The 22,500-nt window shown below is 40.6% G+C and overlaps 2 protein-coding genes and 1 pseudogene across 2 annotated transcripts in view; 1 reads left to right on the forward strand and 2 right to left on the reverse strand.

Annotated features, from left to right (window-relative positions):
* LOC137995480 (uncharacterized) overlaps positions 1–428 on the reverse strand; it is a 1,689-nt pseudogene extending 1,261 nt beyond the window's left edge.
* Positions 429–1,168: 740 nt separating this feature from the next.
* On the forward strand, positions 1,169–11,131 carry LOC137995481 (uncharacterized). The gene is made up of 2 exons (XM_068841024.1): positions 1,169–2,675; positions 8,739–11,131. Exons 1-2 carry the CDS (start codon positions 1,169–1,171, stop codon positions 11,129–11,131), a joined length of 3,900 nt encoding a protein of 1,299 aa, XP_068697125.1.
* Positions 11,132–18,031: 6,900 nt separating this feature from the next.
* Positions 18,032–22,500, reverse strand: part of LOC137997179 (lambda-crystallin-like) — a 40,486-nt gene continuing 36,017 nt past the window's right edge. Inside the window, exons 5-8 of the mRNA XM_068843022.1 lie at positions 21,924–22,088; positions 21,061–21,255; positions 19,378–19,483; positions 18,032–18,588 (exon numbers count right to left, since the gene is read on the reverse strand). Coding sequence (XP_068699123.1) covers positions 18,371–18,588; positions 19,378–19,483; positions 21,061–21,255; positions 21,924–22,088 — 684 coding nt within the window. The 3' untranslated portion in view covers positions 18,032–18,370. The remainder of the gene's footprint in view (positions 18,589–19,377; positions 19,484–21,060; positions 21,256–21,923; positions 22,089–22,500) is intronic.

A 22,500-nucleotide genomic window follows, 5' to 3' on the forward strand; every position in this document is an offset into this window, starting at 1 on the left:
AAATGAACATATCATGGTCAATGTTGGAGTTTTGCAAATAGCCTCTCAAACATGATGGCCTAATCTAATTAAGTGGGAGTACTTTACAATTCTTGCCGGTTTAACAGAAGAACAGTTTGCCGGCATTGCAAAAAGATATTTCGCCAGATATTAAAAGAAACTGCATTCCCCACACAATTATGCAAAACATTCAGAAGAGGTAATGCCGGAATGAGGCTGGCCGTATGCAGCTTATTAAGTTTTATGATTTCCAATGGAAACCAATAAGGAAAGAAGCAACGCTAAGGCCCAAATGCCAAGTTAAAACGATATTTATTGATTAACTTCATGGAGCGTTCATCGTCTCAACAAAAGCAATTTGATGAAAAGTCAAAAGTTAAACCCTTTTTTTTTGTCTGTTGTCCTTCCCGACTTTTCTAACTTGTCATTTGAAGACTCTCATATCTCGACCGCTATAGTAATTCATAGTGCCAGAGAAATTATGAAGTTCTACTAGAGACCAAATGGAACTCTACGAGTCAAGATGACATAGCGGTCATAGACAGCGCCTCCCACCACCGCAATCGTATATGGACTGAGTTTCAGTCGGTCCCAACCTGTTTCGACGGTTTTGCTCTGGACAGTCCAGTTTTCCTCCCTCTCTCGCCAAAATCGACTAGCAGGTTCTTTTCCCCTATTTTGCAAGGGTAACCTTGCTTTAACCTCATTTATGTGATACTTAACGCTGGCAAAATTACAAACGATGGAAATGTTGGGGTAACTCTTTAAAAGCAGTCAAAAACTGCTAGAACGTCACTAGCATGAGTGTTCCCACAAATACTTTCATTAGACTATGGCTGAGTATTCAGTGGTGGTATCTTGCGATGTTCCAAAACAGTTTCTTAGACCTTACGTTGCTCTCAGTTAAGTTTTTCGGTAAAAGATTTAAACAGCATTAGAGGCCTGGTGCAGAAACAGATTTATTAATATGAATGAATTCGAAAAAACGTTTACTGATAGACACCAGGGAAAAGATAAAATAACAAAATTAAACGATCTTTCGTCATTTATGTACTAATAAATTAATAAAGAAGTAAATTGCACCGTCTTATTTTTCTCAGGGACGAATCTACAGTTGTTTGCTGGATTTCGGGCATGTTACTGTCAGGAAGGATTTTTTCGAAGACACATGTTTGAAGAATGCGAGTCATGTGAACAACAAGGTGGATTAAAATGCGAAAATGGTTCCATTAGTCTTCAACGGGGTTACTGGTGGAAATGGGAGAACGATACAAACAAAGAACTTTACATATCCTTCAGCGAAGTCTTACGTGGGAATTCTTCTGTTGGAAACCAATCCATGATCGAGTACCGATACTCTCTTCCTCAAGCATATAAATGTCCAAGACCGGAATCATGTCTGGGAGGTATGGACTCCCCATGTATTGCTGGATATAAAGGACCATTGTGTGAGGTGTGTAATCCTGGATATTACAAACAGTTGAAGACATGCAAAGAGTGCCCTTCAAAAGCATGGATGATAGCACAGCTTTCCGTCATAGCAGCAGTGACTATTATAATTACTACGTTTATGGTGTGGAGAGGCAGGAAACAAGCCAAGAACAAACAAGACCGCTCCTTAGTTGATATAATTCTTGGAAGACTAAAAATTGTTATCGGTTTCTACCAGGTAACATTTGGAGTTCTCGAGGCATTTGCATACATCAAATGGCCAGACTCTCTCGCACTTATTGGAAAATATTCCGAGATTTTACAGCTAAATATTTTACAGATTGCTCCAATCCACTGTCTCTTTCCAGATCTAAAAGTCAATGCTTTTGGAAGATTGTTTACTCTGCTCGGTATCAATGCTGCGGTCGTCATTTTAGCATTCATTATTTATGGAATTAGGAAGGTCTTATTGAGCAGAAAGACCTTCTCGAGTCAAATGGAGAAAGTGAAGAAAATTTCCGAAACAAAGCAGTTGGTCTACAGAACAGTCTTTTTTTTCCTTTACGTAACCTATCTAAGCACCTGCTCCAAGACAGCAAATGTTCTTCCCCTTGCTTGTCGAACACTGTGCCTTGACGAAAAAGGCGAAAACTGCGACTCGTTTCTAAAAGCTGACTTTACTGTCAAATGTTCCAGCCAAGAATTCCGACGATCTGTGATTATTGCATATTGCAGCCTTTTTTACATCATGTTCCTACCTATGGCTGCCTTGGTGGTTCTGTGGAGGCACCAAAGGTCTTTGAAGAAACTTGGCGACGGAGGTGACGATGAATCCACACATTCCCAGCGTTCAATTCCAGAAGTTGTCACAGGATTACAGTTTTTATTCGCAAATTATAACACTCACTCATGGTATTGGGAACTTGTTGAAACAGCTCGGAAGGTGGCATTAACGTCAGGCATTATCCTGATAGGAGATGAGAGCAGAGCCTATGTTGGGTTAGCATGTGTTATGTCAGGTCTCCATGGTATGTTCTTTGCGTACAAGCGGCCGATAGCGGACCCCTTTGAGAACAACATGATGGTTTCTTCCCTTGCTGTCACATTCGTCAACCTCGTAATAGGTGTTGTGAGTAGAATTCCAGCAGAGAGGGCACAATCCCTGGTGGACTCATATATGGACCATATCATGTTCAATGCATTGGTATTTGGAGCAAATTTTTTGGTAATTGGAATTCTTGCGGGTAAGCATTTTGTTCGTATTTGAAATTAAATCAAAAGGAGTTGGAGACTTGGGTATCATTGTATGCGGTTGTGAGCTAGGAACATACAGCAGTTCACTTAATCTGAAAGATACCACACTATGATTAAGACACAGAATCGGCCCTGGACTTTCTGGTCCAAATTCCTTTTTCAGATTTTCCGCAGAAAACAAAGTTACAAACTTATATTTGACATGTTTAAAGTGCCAACATAACCCTCTTTAGATCCATACTTTGATCTCATACTTTGATCTCCAAGAGCGTAGGAAGTGGCAGTATTTACTTTCCCCAATAGGGACGTTAAGCAAGGACTACGTAGGTGAATAGAACGGTGATTTCTTCCGCCATGCGAAGGTGGCCTGGTTTCTAGCCGTAGTGCGCTTTCCGAATACGTAGGAGATCATGGCCGACCGTAGTGGAAAGTGCGTATGTATTTTGTTGTACATGATATGCTTAATATGTTATTGTTTCAACCTAAAAGGCAAGATACAGGCATTTTATCCCTTTTTTATCATCTTTGGGGATTTCCAAACAGTTATTTGTTGATTTTGAGCTCAAAATGCGGTAGCAGCAGGCGCGAATAACAACGCTTTTCATAAGCGAGGCTTTCACCAGATAATTCACGATTTTTCTATTCTTTCACAGTACCTCTCGCCGCGACTTTTCGCATGTCTTTTATACCGAGATGAAAGTACTTTGGCGATTTAAACTCATACATATACATGTATCAGCATTTGAGCGAGAAAAACAAATGAGGAGATAAAGATCTATATGTGTTTACGTTAATCCTGTAATTTTGTTCATTTTAGGCGCATGGAAATTTTGTTGTCGTTGCTCACAATGAAAAGTTACCGGTATTTGGGGATTCAAGTTGACAGGCTGATATTCCTGTTGGAGAACTAAGAATTCTTCTAAAATAAAGTTAGAACCGTGCGAAAGAAGGAGCAAATCTCTTATTTTTCCAAAAGATGACATGACACTCAACAAACTTCCGTTCTACTACGCGACTTGCTTAACGTGATTCCCTAGTATTGCACTGCGCATCCTGTTCTGCGCATAACACATCGTAGGCCTTATGGTCAAAATTCACGGCTTAGTTCTGTTTTCTCTGTATCACAAGTCTCGAAGGATATTTCTAAACAAAACTGTTTGAGTTTAACCATGAAGACTCTCAGCCATGTACGAATATTGATATATCAAACGTTGCCAAAAACATTTCAAAATGGCGGCCTTTTGGGAGGGAAAGCTCGCTAGAAACAAGAATGCCCGTTTTTACAGCACAGCAGTAGAGCGAAGAACGGAAAACGTTTAAGACCCTCGCAAAAAAAGTCGAGTGATAGCCTTGCTGATGCTTAAGTGTCATTTCAGTCCGAGAGTGAAAGTGAAACCGCGCTATCGGGGAAACGTGTTGTCGAGGGATCGACCGTCTTGTCGAGGGGTCGAGCTCGGTTTGCTTTCTGTTTTCTCCTAAACAAGGTTCGTGACCTACCTTTTTTCTGTCATAATTTTATTGTCTTACTCCTCCTCTTTGCGCGGTAAAAAATTTTGCATAAGAAAAAAAGGGTTACATGGGAAAAAAGTATTCGTAGGCATCACTCGAGGGCACAAAACTGTTTCCTCGAGATCACGCACACTGTAGTCAGTACCTTTTCATGACGCGTGTCTGTGCCATAAAAAAACATTAAATTATTCCTTTTGAACAATACAATACACCTGTTGTGTTATTTCAAGAAGTACGTCAAAGCTGTGCTTCCTGTTCCTGCGAAACGTAGCGTGAACCGATGGAACAAACTTGTCTTTGATAGATGAAGTCGCAATGATTAAATGAGTAACTTGAGCAAGTTATTTCTCCCAAATGATCTTGGTGACCAATTTTTTTTAATTTCACATTTTGAGTCAAAATAATGTAGGGAACAATCGAGAAAAATTTAAAGAAAACCTTACGACAACTTCTATTACTAAGGAGTCACCAAGAGCTTTGAATTTTGGTGGAATGCTACATACTAGTTCCATTTTTCTGCGTCTAAAACTCTCCGTAATAGACATTACGTAGTCCTTGCTTAAAGTGCCTAATGATGTGCACACCATGATTTAATTTGACGAATCAAAAAAAAAAAGTTGTTCATTGTTACGATAAAGTGACACATTTAAGAGATTGGTTATTCATTCCAGAAAAGCCAAAGGAAACCACGGGGGTCCATCAGTAAAATCTGTTTGCTCATTACTTTCCATCTCGTGGTATAACAAAGATAGATTGAGTTGCAGTGTCAAATTGAAAGTTTCAACTTTTAAGCCAACTCAAACAAAGAGGCTGGGAGGAAAAGCTCAACTAGGCTGAATGTTCCTTTTTGACCCATCATACGAGATGTGTTCACTACGAACAAAGAAACTTTGTCTACACATTGTAACTGAATTTCGAACGATAGTCTAGCAGTGAATAGCACAATTTCAGGGGAATTGTGCGTTTTTTGATAAAAAGCATGAAACTTCTCACCAATTTCAAGCAAGGGACAGTTAACAATTTGGGATATAGAGGCATGGCTGAAATGACCTACAACTGGAATAAGCTGGTTTTGAGAAAAATGCTGACATCAGAACTTTCCTTGAGACATTTTTTTTTTCGTGTGTGTGTGTAGACCGTGGTTGCATTTTTTTGTTAAATGTTGGAGTTTCAAGACGTCCAAAAAATATCAAAAGAGAATTCAAGCATAATATAACCTAGGATTTGAATTGTAATAATACGCATAATGGTAAAAAGGGCACATTGATAATATAAAAAAAAACTAAATACTTGTCTCTACAAGTAATCTATAACTTTCAACTATATATGTCATCTTAGATTATGCCCACTTTTTGCATTTTTTTGTTGGTTAGTAAACACTTATACTTTGAGAATGATGGCTTTGACTGCAAGCGTACAGGGCTGTGAACTAAAGGTTTGCGTTTGAGCACTTGCACAACCATCTGCAGACTTCCTTGCAGGAATAATAAATGAGCTCATAGCAGCTTTGATGGGCTTATGGAAGTGTTGGCCACAAAGGTTTTCATTGACTATTTATCTCCCATCCCCATTCAGCAGGACGTGGAAGCTCTGGAAGTGCTAGGTGTACTTAACCCCAAACATGGCTACCTTGATACGATGCTCGAAGGGTATGTTGCTCTAGAGCTGCAGATGTCGGGGGAATGTTATCTCAACTACGGCAACACAAGCGAAATAGTTGCCTTCTTGCCTTCTCCACACACGTGATGATGTTTCTAGGTGTAGACAGGCCAAACACGACTCCTATTGGTAAAGATAGGAAATTCAAAGACCTCAGATCCGTTCATTAGGGCTTTCGCAGCCTGATATGATAGTCTCCCGACTGGTTTAGGTTTATGAATCTTTGTTAGAGTGTAGAAAACAGGGTTTCGTGGAATCTGTGACGTGTTTGGTGTCAAATTAGTCATGTCATCAATCTGGTCTCCGTGACGGAGAGCATCGATGAGTTCTTTGGCTTTTTGAAAGGTCTCTAATGTCATGGGTATAATGTATCACGAGAGGGTCAGATTCTCTTAGATCAGAAAGAAAACCGTAAGCCACTAAATTACCCATGGCATTAGAGAGAGTCTTAAAAAGCCAAAGAGCTCATCAATGCTTTCCATCACGGAGACCACATTGACGACATGACTAAGAAATGGTCATCCCTGACCAAACCTGCCACGAATCCCTGTTTTCTACACTCTAACAAAGATTCACAAACCCTACCCGGTCGGGAGACCTATCATATTTGGCTGTGAAGGCCCTACTGAACGAATCTCATCATTTTTTGATCACCTACGTCAGCCTATTGCTAAAACGAAAAAAAAACGCATACCTCAAAGATACCAGTCTCAAATTAAGACACAATCATTGTCTTATTGGAAGTTACTAGCCTTTACACTAACATCCCACAGGAAGAAGGAATCGGCATTGCATGTAGAACATACGAAACATTCTATGAAAACAAACCTCCGATTCCGTCTCACTCTTTCTTAGAGAAATGCTAAGACTTCTCTTGAAAGAAAGAGATGAAATCTTGCAGCACACGAAACCGCAGTGGGAACAAAAATGGCCTTATCTTTTGCTAACATTTTCATGGTCGAAGTCATCAACCAAAGTCCTTATAATTACAAAGCACGCATTTGGAAAAGATACATTGACGACATCTTTTCTCTATAGAACATAAACAAAGAAGCAAAAACAACTTGACAGAGCTAGCAAATAGCTATCACCCTACAATAAATTCACGGCTGAGATTTTAGATACTGAAATAACAATCTTGGATACATATGTAGACAAGAGCGAGAGATTCAAATAGGAAAAAAAAGTACTGTATTCTTGATCTGTGCACACACTTCAAACCGACAGAGATTTTCCAATACACGCACTTCAAGTCCTGCCACATTCCAGGCGTCAGGAAAGGCTTCATCAAAGGCGAAGCCCTAAGCAAAATTTGAAAAACACATCGCACAATTCAAACAAAGATTACGCCACCGGGGTCCAGCCGATAACGTGGTAAACATCACTTTATATGAAGTCAAGTTTAGCGAAAGAATGTTGGCTCTACAAAATAAAATGAAGAATTGCCGTTTGTTACAGAATGTCATGTCAACCATCAGTCCTTAATCTCAAGAATATTCTAATGAACAAATGGCATCTTATATACAAAACCAGCCCTTACTAGCAGAAATCGTAAAAAACCCTCACTAATTTCATATAGAAAAGGGAGGTCTTTGAAAGATAGAACATAGCTCTGAGGTCTTTGAATTTCCTATCTTGATCAATAGTAGTCGCATTTGACTACACCTGGAAACACTTTTTGTAGGCTTCTCCAAAATTTCATGCTATTTGCAGAGTTTTACTAATAATAAAAATGAAGGAATAATGTGAATATGACATTTTGCTGGGCCGGGTTCCTGAAAGGAATAATAACTCTATTCCAGGGATAAATGTGCCTTATTTCAGGCACATTTATCCCTGGAATAGGGTTATTACGCCTTTCAGGAACCGGCCCCTGGTGTCTGGATTAAAATGACGCATTTCTGAATAGATCTGTAGCTCATTTGAAATTTCCTTTACCTTTGTTTTTCCTTTGGATTTCAAAACTATGTTAACTAAATACTAACTCACCCAAGTTTTAAGTTCTGATTTTAAAAAGACACCTGTTTATTTTAGCTGGAATTTTATTATTTATTGGTCCGCCATTACTAACTTCAAAATCTTGAGAGAGCTGGGTCGAGGAGAAAATGACGTCAAACACTCACTAGTTTAAGAAAGCAATGCGTGTGTACGCGCCCTAATTAATATGCAGCACGGGAATTTCGGGCTTTCAGACTTTTCAACCCGTGTTTTGCATATATAATAAATTGCGTTTACACGCTGAAATTTTAAGCTAGTGAGTAAATGACGTCATTTTCTCTAGATCCAACCCTCTGAGGTCCAATCGGCCAGTTTTGAACGTGAATAATGGCGGATCATGAAATCCAAAACTTACACTCAAAATAAACAGTCTTTGGATAAAACTCAAAGCTCAAAATTTTGCCAGTTAGGTGTTAAGCGACCACGCTTTCAAAATCAGAAGAAAAAAAGGAAATGATTTTTTGATCATAGTACCACTTTAACAGGAAACTAGTTGAAAAATTAAACCCCAGAAAATGCTGATGTCACCATTTTTTTTTTTGATTTTTTAAAAAACCTCTTAATCACCGTTACAGGACTTTTTGGCCATGCCTCTATAACCAAAATTGTTAATTTCATGAAGGTCAACAAGCACGCAGAGTTTGATTCTTTTATTATAAAACGCACAATTCCTTCCTTCTCTTAACAGCCTGACTACAAAAACACTTCAGGATCTTGCAATACGATTGGAATACAGTGACGGGAACAAACATCCGGGCATTTACAACCGCTGGAGAAAAACAGTCGGGCGAATACGCATTTTGCAGAGTACTAAGCTTAGTTGTTGGTCTTCTCGTTCACTTATACTACACAAACGTATTCACTTCTTTTCTTTCTTCTTTTTTCAGTCCAGTACCTCAGGTATTTTTGCCGCTTTATCAAAGAATGGCGCAAAAATCCACAATGGTCTCTTTCGTGTTGCCTGGCGTTGCTTATGCCTCTTAATGACCTCCAGAACGAGATAAGTGGAATGACAGGGAAAAATTTTCTGAAAGATCAAGTGCAAACTGGTACGTTTAACATGCCATCAGTATCTAACACGTTAAAGGAGAGTGGAGCAGTAAGCTTCGAACTTGCTACTATCCATGAGCAGTCGAAAGAGTCAGTTGAACCTCGATCAGTGAACCTTGGCTATGAAGAAAGCGACAATGGTGGCCTTGAAGAAGAAGATGCTGACAAAGTCGCATTTGACACAAGAAAGGAGAGTGGGGCAATAAGCTTTGAACTTGTTACTATTCATGTACAGCCAAAAGCGTCAGTTGAACCTCGATCAGTCAACTTTGGCTTTGAAGAAGGCGACAACGGTGACCTCGAAGAAGAAGATGCTGACAAAGTGGCGTTTGACACAAAAAAGGAGAGTGGAGCAGCAAGCTTTGAACTTGCTACTATTCATGTGCAGTCGAAAGAGTCAGTTGAACCTCGATCAGTCAACTTTGGCTTTGAAGAAGGCGACAACGGTGTCCTCGAAGAAGAAGATGCTGACAAAGTGGCATTTGACACAAGAGAGGAGATTGGAGCAGTAAGCTTTGAACTTGCTACTATTCATGTGCAGCCGAAAGAGTCAGCTGAACCTCAATCAGTCAACTTTGGCTCTGAAGAGGGCGACAACGGTGGCCTTAAAGAAAAAGATGCTGACAAAGTGGCATTTGACACAAGAAAGGAGAGTGGAGCAGCAAGCTTTGAACTTGCTACTATTCATGTGCAGTCGAGAGAGTCAGTTGAACCTCGATCAGTCAACTTTGGCCTTGAAGAAGGCGACAACGGTGGCCTTAAAAAAGAAGATGCTGACAAAGTCGCATTTGACACAAGAAAGGAGAGTGGAGCAGTAAGCTATGAACTTACTACTATTCATGTGCAGCCGAAAGAGTCAGTTGAACCTCGATCAGTCAACTTTGGCCTTGAAGAAGGCGACAACGGTGGCCTTAAAGAAGAAGATGCTGACAAAGTCGCATTTGACACAAGAAAGGAGAGTGGAGCAGTAAGCTATGAACTTACTACTATTCATGTGCAGCCGAAAGAGTCAGTTGAACCTCGATCAGTCAACTTTGGCTATGAAGAAAGCGACAACGGTGGCCTTGAAGAAGAAGATGCTGACAAAGTGGCATTTGACACAAGAGAGGAGATTGGAGCAGTAAGCTTTGAACTTGCTACTATTCATGTGCAGCCGAAAGAGTCAGTTGAACCTCAATCAGTCAACTTTGGCTCTGAAGAGGGCGACAACGGTGGCCTTAAAGAAAAAGATGCTGACAAAGTGGCATTTGACACAAGAAAGGAGAGTGGAGCAGCAAGCTTTGAACTTGCTACTATTCATGTGCAGTCGAGAGAGTCAGTTGAACCTCGATCAGTCAACTTTGGCCTTGAAGAAGGCGACAACGGTGGCCTTAAAAAAGAAGATGCTGACAAAGTCGCATTTGACACAAGAAAGGAGAGTGGAGCAGTAAGCTATGAACTTACTACTATTCATGTGCAGCCGAAAGAGTCAGTTGAACCTCGATCAGTCAACTTTGGCCTTGAAGAAGGCGACAACGGTGGCCTTAAAGAAGAAGATGCTGACAAAGTCGCATTTGACACAAGAAAGGAGAGTGGAGCAGTAAGCTATGAACTTACTACTATTCATGTGCAGCCGAAAGAGTCAGTTGAACCTCGATCAGTCAACTTTGGCTATGAAGAAAGCGACAACGGTGGCCTTGAAGAAGAAGATGCTGACAAAGTGGCATTTGACACAAGAGAGGAGATTGGAGCAGTAAGCTTTGAACTTGCTACTATTCATGTGCAGCCGAAAGAGTCAGTTGAACCTCAATCAGTCAACTTTGGCTCTGAAGAGGGCGACAACGGTGGCCTTAAAGAAAAAGATGCTGACAAAGTGGCATTTGACACAAGAAAGGAGAGTGGAGCAGCAAGCTTTGAACTTGCTACTATTCATGTGCAGTCGAGAGAGTCAGTTGAACCTCGATCAGTCAACTTTGGCCTTGAAGAAGGCGACAACGGTGGCCTTAAAGAAGAAGATGCTGACAAAGTCGCATTTGACACAAGAAAGGAGAGTGGAGCAGTAAGCTATGAACTTACTACTATTCATGTGCAGCCGAAAGAGTCAGTTGAACCTCGATCAGTCAACTTTGGCCTTGAAGAAAGCGATAACGGTGGCCTTGAAGAGGAAGATGCTGACAAAGTGGCATTTGACAGAGGAAAGAAGCTGGATCCTCTCGCAAACCCGAAAGATACATTCGATACTCATTTCTGACTGGCTTGTTCGAAGTTTAACTGGATTAACTGAAAATTATCGCGGACAACGGCATTCTTTTGTAGAAATATATAACCTTAGGTCCTTCAATAATGTAACCTGACAACATATGAGTATCTTATTTGATCTTGAAATCGTTATCAGGAATAGAAGATAAAAGATTACCTCCACGTAAGTCTCAAGGTTTGAAAATCCTCATGGCATATCCCTTTAATTTATCCCCCTGAGATTCTTCTTTTGGGACTGTTTATCGTTAGAATTCTAGATTAAACTGGTCGGTTGTTAGAAGTCATTGTGAATGACACGGATCGTAAAATTCCAAAAAAAAAACCTAAGCAAGGATTGACGTGAGCCGATCACCAACCTGCTGTGTGCAACTAACACTGATACACAGCTAGTCGACAACATAAACCAACAGTATAGCTGTGAGCATAGCCCTGAGACAGGCAATGAAGGAGGTTCAAGAATCTTTCAATAAGTTCATATACATTATAAAATAATAATTAAACGTAAATAGTTTCAGGTTTTATAGCCAAAGAAATTTCTTTTAAAGAAGTAAAATTGTTTCATCCCCTGCGCGACCAGCTGTGCCTGGAGGCCCAGTCAGCGTGGCAGACTGGTTGAAGGCTCAGCGCTGTCGCCTTCCTGTTTTCCAAGACAGGAAACTTTGCTCCGCACTGTCTCTTGTCATTCAGGTGTACAGATGGTCGCAGCCGACATGCTGCAGGGTCCGGAACGAGCCTGCTACGGTTTAGTATCCCGTCCAGTGGTCAGTAGAAATGGTCTAAGTCGCTTCATGCTACAGAAACCGAGATAAGCTCCAGCAGTGTAAACCCTCGGGGTTCGAGAGCGACTTCGCTTTGCCTTGCATTGCCAATCATGATTTGTAAGAATCAGGATAATATCGCACTTCAGCAGTTTAGTTTAGTAACTGAAAGGGAAAGTACTGCGTGTGCAGCAAAATGTCATCTCAAAAAGAAATTAAGCAATTTCATTGTATGAACAACATTAAGCCTTCCAAAAATGGAATAATGTTCACCTGTGTTGACGAAGAGATTATGGACTGCTAACTTGTAAAAATATCAAACATAATGATTTGTACAATTTATTGCCAAGCATGCAAGTTAACTTTACTTAACCTTATCGTTGAAGACCTTTGCGATTTACAGAAGCTATGTAAGCTGGTGAGCTTCCAAAATGCTGCTTAATTTTTTTTATAATACTTAGAAGACCTGGTAGTGACTGAATGCATGATAGTTTATACCGCGTACCTTTGTTTGTAAAATTGCTATACATTTTAGTAGTTTAGTTCATATTTTGTGATGTTGCCAGGTAGCTGCTTAGCCTAAAAGAATGCCGAATTAATTAAAGTAAGAAAGATAATTTTCTTTAACTTAAAACAAATCATCTTCTGGAGTTCTCAATAGTAATACCGTGTGAGATGGGGACGTTGAAACGGATCCTTGGTAGCATGCCTCCAGGCTTGATTAAAAATTAAGGAAAAACATGAATGATGATAGAGACCTTGAGATACCCGTAATTCGGTGTACGGGTAACGGGTAGCGTCATATCTTTTTCATTTTGCGATGACGACATCGATCTTACCCGGTAGACCCAGCCGTTTCCCGGGGTAGAAACCAGTTTACCGGAAGAAGAATTATGAGTATCTACAGAGAAGCCATGATGGAGAAACGAGTACGTTTTCATCATCGGAGTATTTTCTAAACAGAGAACATTCGTAAGGAAGAATTTTGGATATACTTGATAGCCTTTATTAAACAATGCAGTAAACTTATTTCTGAAGAAAAAGAAGAACCTTGCTACCGAGCCTGCCATCGTTACTAATCCCCGCCCGGCAACTCTACGGGTATCTTAATCAAAATGGCTGCATGGACATTTTACTTGTACTGGTACACTACCCGTACCCGTATACTGAAAACGGATTTTACCGGCAACATATACGTGTATCGTAAGGTCTCTAATATCACCAAATATTCTGTGCTACTCGTTTTTAATTTGTTTGACGTTCAGCATCAGAAACAGCGGTGAATAGTATTATTATATCCATGGAGAGTGTAGCCTGCGAACGCAGACGTATTTCCGGCGGTCGTTTCTCTCCCCCGAAAAAGGGAAAGAGTGTGGAGTTAGTGATTCTCAAGACAGGAAGGGTTTTGGTACCGTGACTACCTTATGGGCACATAATGCCCTGATATGGATGAAGATGTTAGAAAAGGCGATGGAGGTCGTGGCTAAGGCTATGAGTCAAATCAAAAAGAGATAGTGCCCAAGAGCTTTCTTCAACTGTTGGAGAGAAAGAAAACCAATATTTGATTTGATTTGAGTTAATTTCAATTAGTGTTCCAGCGCTAAATCCATTGACACATAAATAAAAGATGTCACTAGTCTTAGCTCACAGCAAGAAACTCAAACATGAGCTAAATATAAATTTCTTCCTGGTTGGTGAGTGCATATGATTATTTTTCATTACGAGTTGAAAATAACTAGTGAATTCCACGGTAAATTTTAAGCTAAAAACCTATATCGCTTGAATCACGAAGCGATGAGTACGATAACGATTTTCCGAGTGAAATTTGCTTTGGAATTCATATCGAAACCCTTCACCGCTTTACTTTGTTAGGCTAGAAAATTATCAAAATTGTTACAGCTTGTTTGTGTTTGGTTGCATAACCAGCATTTAATCTAAACAACTAACTTTTTATATCAAGTTACGTGTCCTTTTGCGTGAGACGGCAACCGAATTACAAACGTTTTTTGACTATCCGAAAGTAGCAGCCCCTTAAGCCATGGCCAGTTACATCAGAAAGTAATGGGGACCGTTCCTTTCGGAATTCTACGGTCCTTTGAATCGCAATCAGTCTTATACTGATATTCGAAACCATATCATTCACAGAAGATGTTTGAGGAACTCTTCTCGGGGAAACAGAAATAAACTCTTGCATTCTGTGGGTTGAATGTTCTTTACTCTGCGACGACTGAACTTAAGTGCGGTTGAGCATAGCGCATGCGTCGATGGACGGTTTACCAGCTTCAAGGCCCTGACGCAATGCGCTTGCTTAGTTCAGGTCGCATTTATCTGACCGGTTCCAGCGAGTGTCTGTCAATGGTGGACTTTCAAAGAAGTTCTCCCTGTGTCAAGGGGTCCCTCAAGGATCTTGGCCCGCCTCTCTTCACCATATGTACGCGCAATTAGATCGTGCAGCTTCACCTGCAACAACTGCTATGCTGATGATACGCATCTGTACGTTTCCTTCAGCCCAAACCAATTTGCAGAAGCGGACGCTGCTATAAAGTCTATGACTGACTGCATCAGTGATGTCACCAGGAGCTGGATGATATCGCACAATCTAATGTTAAATGACGACAAAACAGAGTTTCTTATACCAGGCACAAACCAACAGCTAGCCAAGGTTAATATTGATAATATCAAGTTGGACTCCTGTTCCTGTAAACCTGTTTGTTTGTTTGTTTTACGAGACATCTGGTTTGTCTCTTCTACTGGGCAAACCTGCCCAGAGGGAAGGAGCACGAACAGGACTCGAGGTCCTATGCGAGGTGCTCCACCCTACCCCATCCAGACCAGAAAGACCAGACCACAACACCAGGAACTACATGCCCTACTCTTTACGACAAGTGTGCGGGTTCTTTTACGTCCCACAGGATTATGAACATTGAAGGGTTGTGACACGGGACCTCCGGCTTACCGTCCTTATCCGAGAAGATTAGAGTCTAACCATTTGCAGATGTAATTACAAAGGCAGCACTTTCTTCTCAGTTATTTAAAGACCCTGAGTGTTGGTCCGGCCGGAGTTGAACTCACGACCTCCCGCGTGACAGCCCGGTGCTCAACCAACTGAGCCACCGGTGCGCGGTAACCTTGGATCATGGTTCGATTCACAGCTCACTATGTCTAGCCATATCAGTAAGCTTAGTTCTGTTGCATTTTGCCACCTCTATAATATTCGACGCATACGCAAGTATTTATCTTAAGAATCATCTATTATTGCAAAAGCCTATTGTATGGGCTGCAAAACAGCCAGCTTGCGACAATTCAGAGAGTCCTGAATGCTTCTGCTAGGCTGGTATGTAATGCGCCTAGGTTTGGTCATATTACACCAATAATGCGCGATTTGCATTGGTTGCCTATCAGGGCACGCATGAACTTCAAGCTACTTCTCCTCACGTTTAAGGCGTTACACGGCAGGGCCGTATCCGGTATGAGGCAAACCGAGGCACTTGCCTCAGTCATTATTTCGTGATTTTTTAAAATAAAGCGTGATTCCAGTGTTGTCTTCAAGATGTACTTATCATGAACACCTAAATTACCTACGAAGACAATTTACCGATGGACATTGCTTCAGTCATATTTTTTTTTCTGGCTACGGCCCTGCACCGCCTCGCGCCACAGTATCTACAGTCCTTAATTATTATCAAAACATCACTCTATAATCTCAGGGGTTCTAATACTCTACTCCTATCTATGCCATCAGTAAAATCTAAGGCCACGCTAGGAGATCGAGCATTCGCCGTCGCAGCGCAGTCATTGTGGAACTCCCCGCGATAGTGAGCGTCGCTCAATTACATGTGTAAGTAGTTTTAAAGCTCATCTTAAGACCTATCTTTTTAGACATGCATATACTTAATAGAGCCTTTATTATCATATTATTAGCATTTTCTCTTTTTACATAATACTTTTGTTAAATATTTAATAATTAGTTTTTACCATATTGTTTAATTTTTTTTATTTATTAAGCCTTACCATATTTTTAGTTAGACGTTTATCTACTATTTCTCATATTTATAATTTAGGAATGCGCATCTGATGGTAGTCATGTAAAGATGCGCACAAGAAATGAATAAACTATTATTATCATCATCATCATCATCATTATTGTAAGAGAGCTCCAGATTTTTGTTCCATAAGAGGTAAAAGCCAGTGTTTATCCGTACTTGGTGGTGGTGTTAACTCTAGGTTGCACAAGAATCAGTTCACCCCTCAAGTTACGTGATGTACTTCTAAGAGTCAATAGAGAACAAAGTGGAGGAGGCGTTCCATGAATGGCTTTGTAAATAAGCATACACGTATCCTGGACTCTTCTGTTTTGAAGAGTAAGCATGTTTGCTGTTTCCAGTAGAGTACTATAAGTGCTGTCGTCATTAAAAATTGACCTTAGAGCTCGCTAACTACAAAGCTCAAATTTTCAAGTTTAGCGGTTGCAGTTTTTCCACAGTGCGTGAAGTGAGGTAAAATATAGGCCTTGTATAGCACAAGTTTGGTTTGGACGTTAAAGCAACTTTCTAAACTTAGTTAAAACAGCAATCTGCTTGCTGATCTTCTTACATAATGAAGTGACATGGTATATATAAACGCCTAACAGTTTGGAGCTGGTAATGGAAACCCTTCAACGAGACCATTGGCAGTTCAAAAGCACTGATTGGTTGATTCGAATAGACTCAAATGCTTCGAATTCCGTTCGTCTGGTCTCTTGCACCGATCATGTTGAGAGAGCTATTCTCCGTGAGTTTTCAAAAGATGAAGCTCAAACTCGGCGAAGGTATATGGGAACATCCCTAATCGATCAGATGCTGGTGTTTTTAAGGTGAGAATTTCACTGGTTTGGCGTCCGTTCTAGCTTGAACAAGACGAGGTCACCGGCCGGGCGGCTCGGTGTTGCCTCCCTTGTCGATTTTCTTCTCTCTCTAACCGGCGGTCGAGAAAAGATCTCGAAACATGACGCCTAAAACAGCTTGGAGCGACCAAAAAACATAACACAGGACTCAGTTGACATTTTGTTTGATCTTTTATTGACTTATTTGCTTTCAAACTTTATTGCCGAGCAAATCGCCACCGCCGTAATATTCGTCTGTATTTATCCTTCTACAAATCGATAACAACAACAACACCAACAGAGTGATCGACCTGTGGACTTACCTTCTGTAAACAAGTTGTTGTTTTGCTTCCGTTCCCTCCGCCTCTGAATTTCTCTTTCACGTTGCCTTTGCCTGTTTATTCTAGGCCTCTCTCGTTCCGCTTGGCGACAGTCTTCGCTACAATTTTGCCTTCTATGTCTGCCTCTTTCCCGCTCCGCTTCACGACGCTCTTCGCTACAACTTTGCCTCCACGCTCTATCCCTAACTCACTCCCACTGGCGATCCTCTTCGCTAGCTCTTTGCCTGTTCATTCTTGCTCTCTCTTGGAGTACTGTCAGCTACATTCAACTCCCCTAAGCGGACATCAATGTAAGGCGAACACCTCTTCTGAAGGACTGGCTGGTCCGGATCGAATCGGCAATTAAACTCTCTTTAAGATGGACTAGTTATCTCTAAATTAGACAGCAGACACATTTTTAGCAACCTTCTCTTGAAAAACACCATCTAACACGGCCATTGGAATTTGTATTTTGAATGCCTCATCGGAAGTTTTGACGATGGGTTTGGTTTTTGCTACAACCAAAACCAACTATTACTGACTTTTCCGCCCTTTGTACCGATTTGTCCATTGTGATTGGCCGGAGTTTTCAGGTTTGGGGTTTAATTGGAACCACACTAGTTATGCCATTGACAATTAATGAATGACGTTAAAAAGCAAAGAGTCTGTATCTTCACAAGAAAAAATTGAATACCGCTATTGCCTGGGCGTCGTCATGTTGGATCTGACTGCACGTTACAGTTGTCTCTATTGTTTGGGCCTTGAGCTTCTTTTACATGAAACAACAGCCAGAGGCAGAAGGAGCTCATTAAATCCAACATGGAAGTGCACATGAAATATGCTGTATGTAAAAGAAAATTTGCGATAATCAGCCTTTTCCTAAACAGCTGAATTGGTCCATTCTTTTTCTTTTCCCCGACATAAATTTGAAGCAAACCAATACAACAACAATATAAACTAAATTCGATTTTAAGACGACGTTAAGGTCTTATAAACGTTAACATATTCCGTCAAGGGCGGAGTCAAGCAGCGATGGACGTAGCCTCATTTAGAGAAAATAGGAAAGACAATTAAATCTCATTTGCGTGACGTAAAAACAGGACATTGTTTGTCAATCAAGAGACTCCTGCATTGCGGTGAATTATCCTTTGGTCGAGTTGAAATGGTTACTTAAATTGACGTGGCAACTAAGGCAGATGCCGATTCACTACTACAAGAATGTTGTTTACAAATTGAATTATACAAATTTTAACATCGATTAACAGGCGTAACTATTACTGAACCGAAAAACATTAATTTTCTTCTTTTTCTTGACGTCTGTGAATGGCTAATGCTGCAAGACGTCGATCTCTTAACTCCCTTCTCTTGTCCAGTTGATCTAGGGGCATTGTTTTCCCCAGTTCTTTCTCAAGTTTGTCTAATGTATCGCCGCCCAGCGAACGTGGTCCGCCCTGCTCCTTACAAACATTTTCAATGTTGGCTCCATATCTCTCACAGTAATCTCTGATTCCTGCGGTAAGAAAAACGCATTCAACTTCCTCACAAAAAGTTTTGAAGTAAGATCATCCGAATAACGGTAGTCCTGAGAAAGACTGTTGTTGGTATCAATGTCACCAGCAACAGTTCTTCTCAGGGCTACTCTCACGCGGACGATCTTAAGTCATCAAGTTTTGATGTGACTCCTTTGTTCAAACTATTTTGTACTCAACCTTCTCAAATTAGAGAGATCTAGCTGAGTTAATTGAAGCCTATTCGCAGACTATATGCATGACCTCCACGGGTGAGTTGCGGGATTGCGGAAGAGTAATTCAGTTTTTAAAGGAACGAGGCATGATACAATTATGTGCTCTTTTGCCTTTTTATGAGGTGCAAATGAGACGCAGAGTGGTTTTCAGCAATTCCGCACCTTAGTGACTTCCACATTACCAAATAACGACTGCTTGACTTCTGCCTTGATTACCAGCGACGCTGGAAACTTCGTGTCCCAAATAAAGAGGAAAGTGTGGGAGTTCGTTGTAAGAGGGGGTTTACAGCTTATTGCCCTTGTCCTAGAAGAGTAGGAAGTTCTAACCATTTGCGATACAATACAATCACAAACGCAACATTTTCCTCCCAGCTGTCCAACTATCGGTTGAACCGCCATCCAGCGAGGTAGCCCGTCTGACTGGCTAATGAGAAATCGGGGATACACGCACTGACTTCATTTTGCCTGTCGATTTTACCTAAAATTGACATATGTAAAATGACCACATAGACTTTACGATAACTTAGTAAATTGCATGCAATACTGATGACGAACCATTTGCATTCAGCTGCATGGTTTCAAAGGGACCCAGCAGAGAGTAACGCAGTCCAAGACCTTCAGTCATAGTGATTTCAACGTCTTCTGCAGAACAAACACCATCCTATGAAAAATATTGAGACAACTTTACTTGGCTGAGGTTTGGAATACGAGAAGCCATCTTAGACAATACAAATCATTGGGCAGCTTACGCCCATCAATATATCAGCCAATAATTAACGGAGTGGGCAGGTCACATGATATAGGATGAGGGGATTGCTTTACTACTATGGGGAGAACAAAGCTTGCATCTTTAATACTGAGAGGAAAAAGGAGTTGCGGTTTCGTTCCCTGTTGGGACATTTGTTATTTGGCGTGATTCATAACATACACACCTCCAGCATGGACCGTTAAGCCATTACTGCATTAACACCATGAACAAAGCATTTCAGAGTCAATAAAAGAAACTAAATTTGAACAGGAGATCATCAAAGGAAGCCTCTATCTCCCATACTTGGCCTAGGAGTCAACCCTTTCCCCAATAGATTTCTTTTTAGAACGCCTCCCTTGGAGAATCAGAACGTTCAATGACGTAAAAGCCAATCTCCCTTGGAAGATTCAGCACGCCGAGTGTTGTAAAAGCGAATCTCCCTTGGGAGATTCAGCACGCCGAGTGTTGTAAAAGTCAATCTCCCTTGGGAGATTCAGCACGCCCACTGTTATAAAAGCCAATCAAAACATAGCTATCTCAGCGTCAAGGGAAAGACAATACGTTTCGCGGGAAAAAAACTGTTTCCAAATTAAACTTTAATTATCGGGAAATGGTTGACTCAAGAAATTAGTGGAGATAGAGGCTCCCCTCGATGAGCCCCTGATTTTAAAGACCAGCTGTCTACTTTACAATCCCAGCCGAGAGGTTCAACAAGGGAAAACCCTCATGAGCTTGTACTTGTGGTCAGAAAGGAACTTCAAGACCTCAGGGCCCACAATACATTGGGGTTCAGATGAAGGGAAATTTTGTCAGAGCCAAATGAACCTCAACTTCGTGCTCGTTCCAGTCCAACAAAACTAGCCGCACCATAAAGGGTGGTTTACACGTACGACTCAAGCATAAGCGCAAGCAACATACGCAGACGCAATAGCGTTTTGATAATTGCTACCTTTTATTAGAACAAAAGATACTTATTAACAACAAGTTAATGCGCCAGCGCATGTTGCTTATGCTTAATATGCTTGCGTTGTACGTGTAAACCAGCCTTAAAAGGAATTTTTCTGCCTCTTTGCTTTTGATTCGAATTCACCGGAGAGTTACTAATGATCCTTGATAGCGAGAAAATTAATAACGCACGGAAATAGCAAACTATTTTTCAATGGCGACAAAAGTTACAATCGACCTTTTAAAACAAGACACAAAAACAACTGTAACACATTCATTTTCAATAAGTGAGATAAGGCATTTGCATGCCAGCGATCAGTATGAAATTTATGAACATCATTATTTATCCCGGTACATCATACTATCTGCAAATATTCACCTTTAATTATTAAAGATTGACGATCTTCTTGGGGATACCTAGAAAACTCACAGTCATATTATGATTGGCAGTAAACAACATTGGTGTCTCTACATATTCTTCAAAATCTTGGATGGAAAGTAAGTACAATTTCATTCCCTGTCTGCAAAGTGGACCTGTTTTTTACCTCAACTAGTCTCCAGGCCTCCATGATTACAGCATATTGCAAACGATTCAAAAGGAATCCATTGACTTCCTTCTTCATAACTACAGGTGACTGTCCAATTTCTTTCATTATTGCAACTGTCTCATCTATGGTTTTACTGTCTGTCCATGGTGCAGGTACAACCTCCACCAGTGGTACATAATATGGTGGATTAATCTAAAGAATTGAAAACAAATCTTCAAGTTAAAACTCCTCATGAGACTTCTTCACAAGTCACTACAAATAATTTTTTGCATATATGAATAAAGCAAAACAGCACTTGACGAATGAATGACTTGTAACTGCATCATCATCATCATGTCCGTCACCATTACCACCTCTTTAATTACCTAGCAAATATGTTTTAATTGTGTTTGTACAGTGTAAGTTGCTGCTTGTCCTCCTTTTTTATCCTTTATCGTAACTGTTGCGGCATTTGAGAAGAAATGAAGTTGTGGAAAAATCATCACGGAGTGCATCCAAATGTGTGGATTTAGTTTGACTGACAGTTAAGCTGACTGTAAAAGTACTGTAACTGTGATTTTGTCGAGAAATTGAAGGCCCGTAGAAGTGATTTTGCATGTGACTCTAAAAATGTGGGTGAGGAAAGTCTTGTAATTGGATGCATCCCACCATGATCATCCTCTCCATCATCATCATCATCATCATCATCATCATCATCACCACCACAAACACTACATGTAGTAGCATGGCCACCATCATCATCACCACAATCTCACGTCACTATCACATGTGGTAATCAACATCATTAAACTCACTACTTAACTATGGACAAGTCAAGTTAGAATCATAAATTCTCTAGTGCAACTAGGAATTTTACTCACTGGATGGGCTACAATACATTGGTCACGATGCTTCAAAGATTCAGTGAATTTTGAGGGTACAATACAGGACGTAGAGCTTGCCAATATGGTCTCACAAGATGTAATGCAGTTGTCGAGGCTGTCAAAGACCTTCTTCTTTAATTCGAGATTTTCTGGGGTGCATTCCTGAAAGAGAAGAAAAAAACCTTTACTTATCTATTGATTACTGATAGGGAACCCTGTTACCTTTATTGATGAATTTGCAAAGTCAAAACTTTCAGATACCATACAGTACAAAGCTTAAGAGGCAATTAAAGGCATGACAAGTTGTTAGCAATCTTCAGATTTGGCCTTGCAATGAGTAACAGGATGTTCAATTGAACCCATAACCCGTAACACCTGTCACGGGTGTCTCTAGTATGTGTTGCAGCTTTAAACTCTTTTTGCTCAGTGTGATGAATGTGTCAATCAGTTGAAGTGTTATGACTGAAAATAGAACAGCAAATGGCTATTCAAAATTCTCTTGAGAAAGCTGAGTAAAAGTACAAGTTTTTCAAATCACGCCCTTGTGCCACAGCAAATCTCCTGCTGTCCAAAG

Source organism: Montipora foliosa, chromosome 3, assembly GCF_036669935.1.
Source record: "Montipora foliosa isolate CH-2021 chromosome 3, ASM3666993v2, whole genome shotgun sequence".
In the NCBI taxonomy this organism is placed as follows: domain Eukaryota; kingdom Metazoa; phylum Cnidaria; class Anthozoa; order Scleractinia; family Acroporidae; genus Montipora; species Montipora foliosa.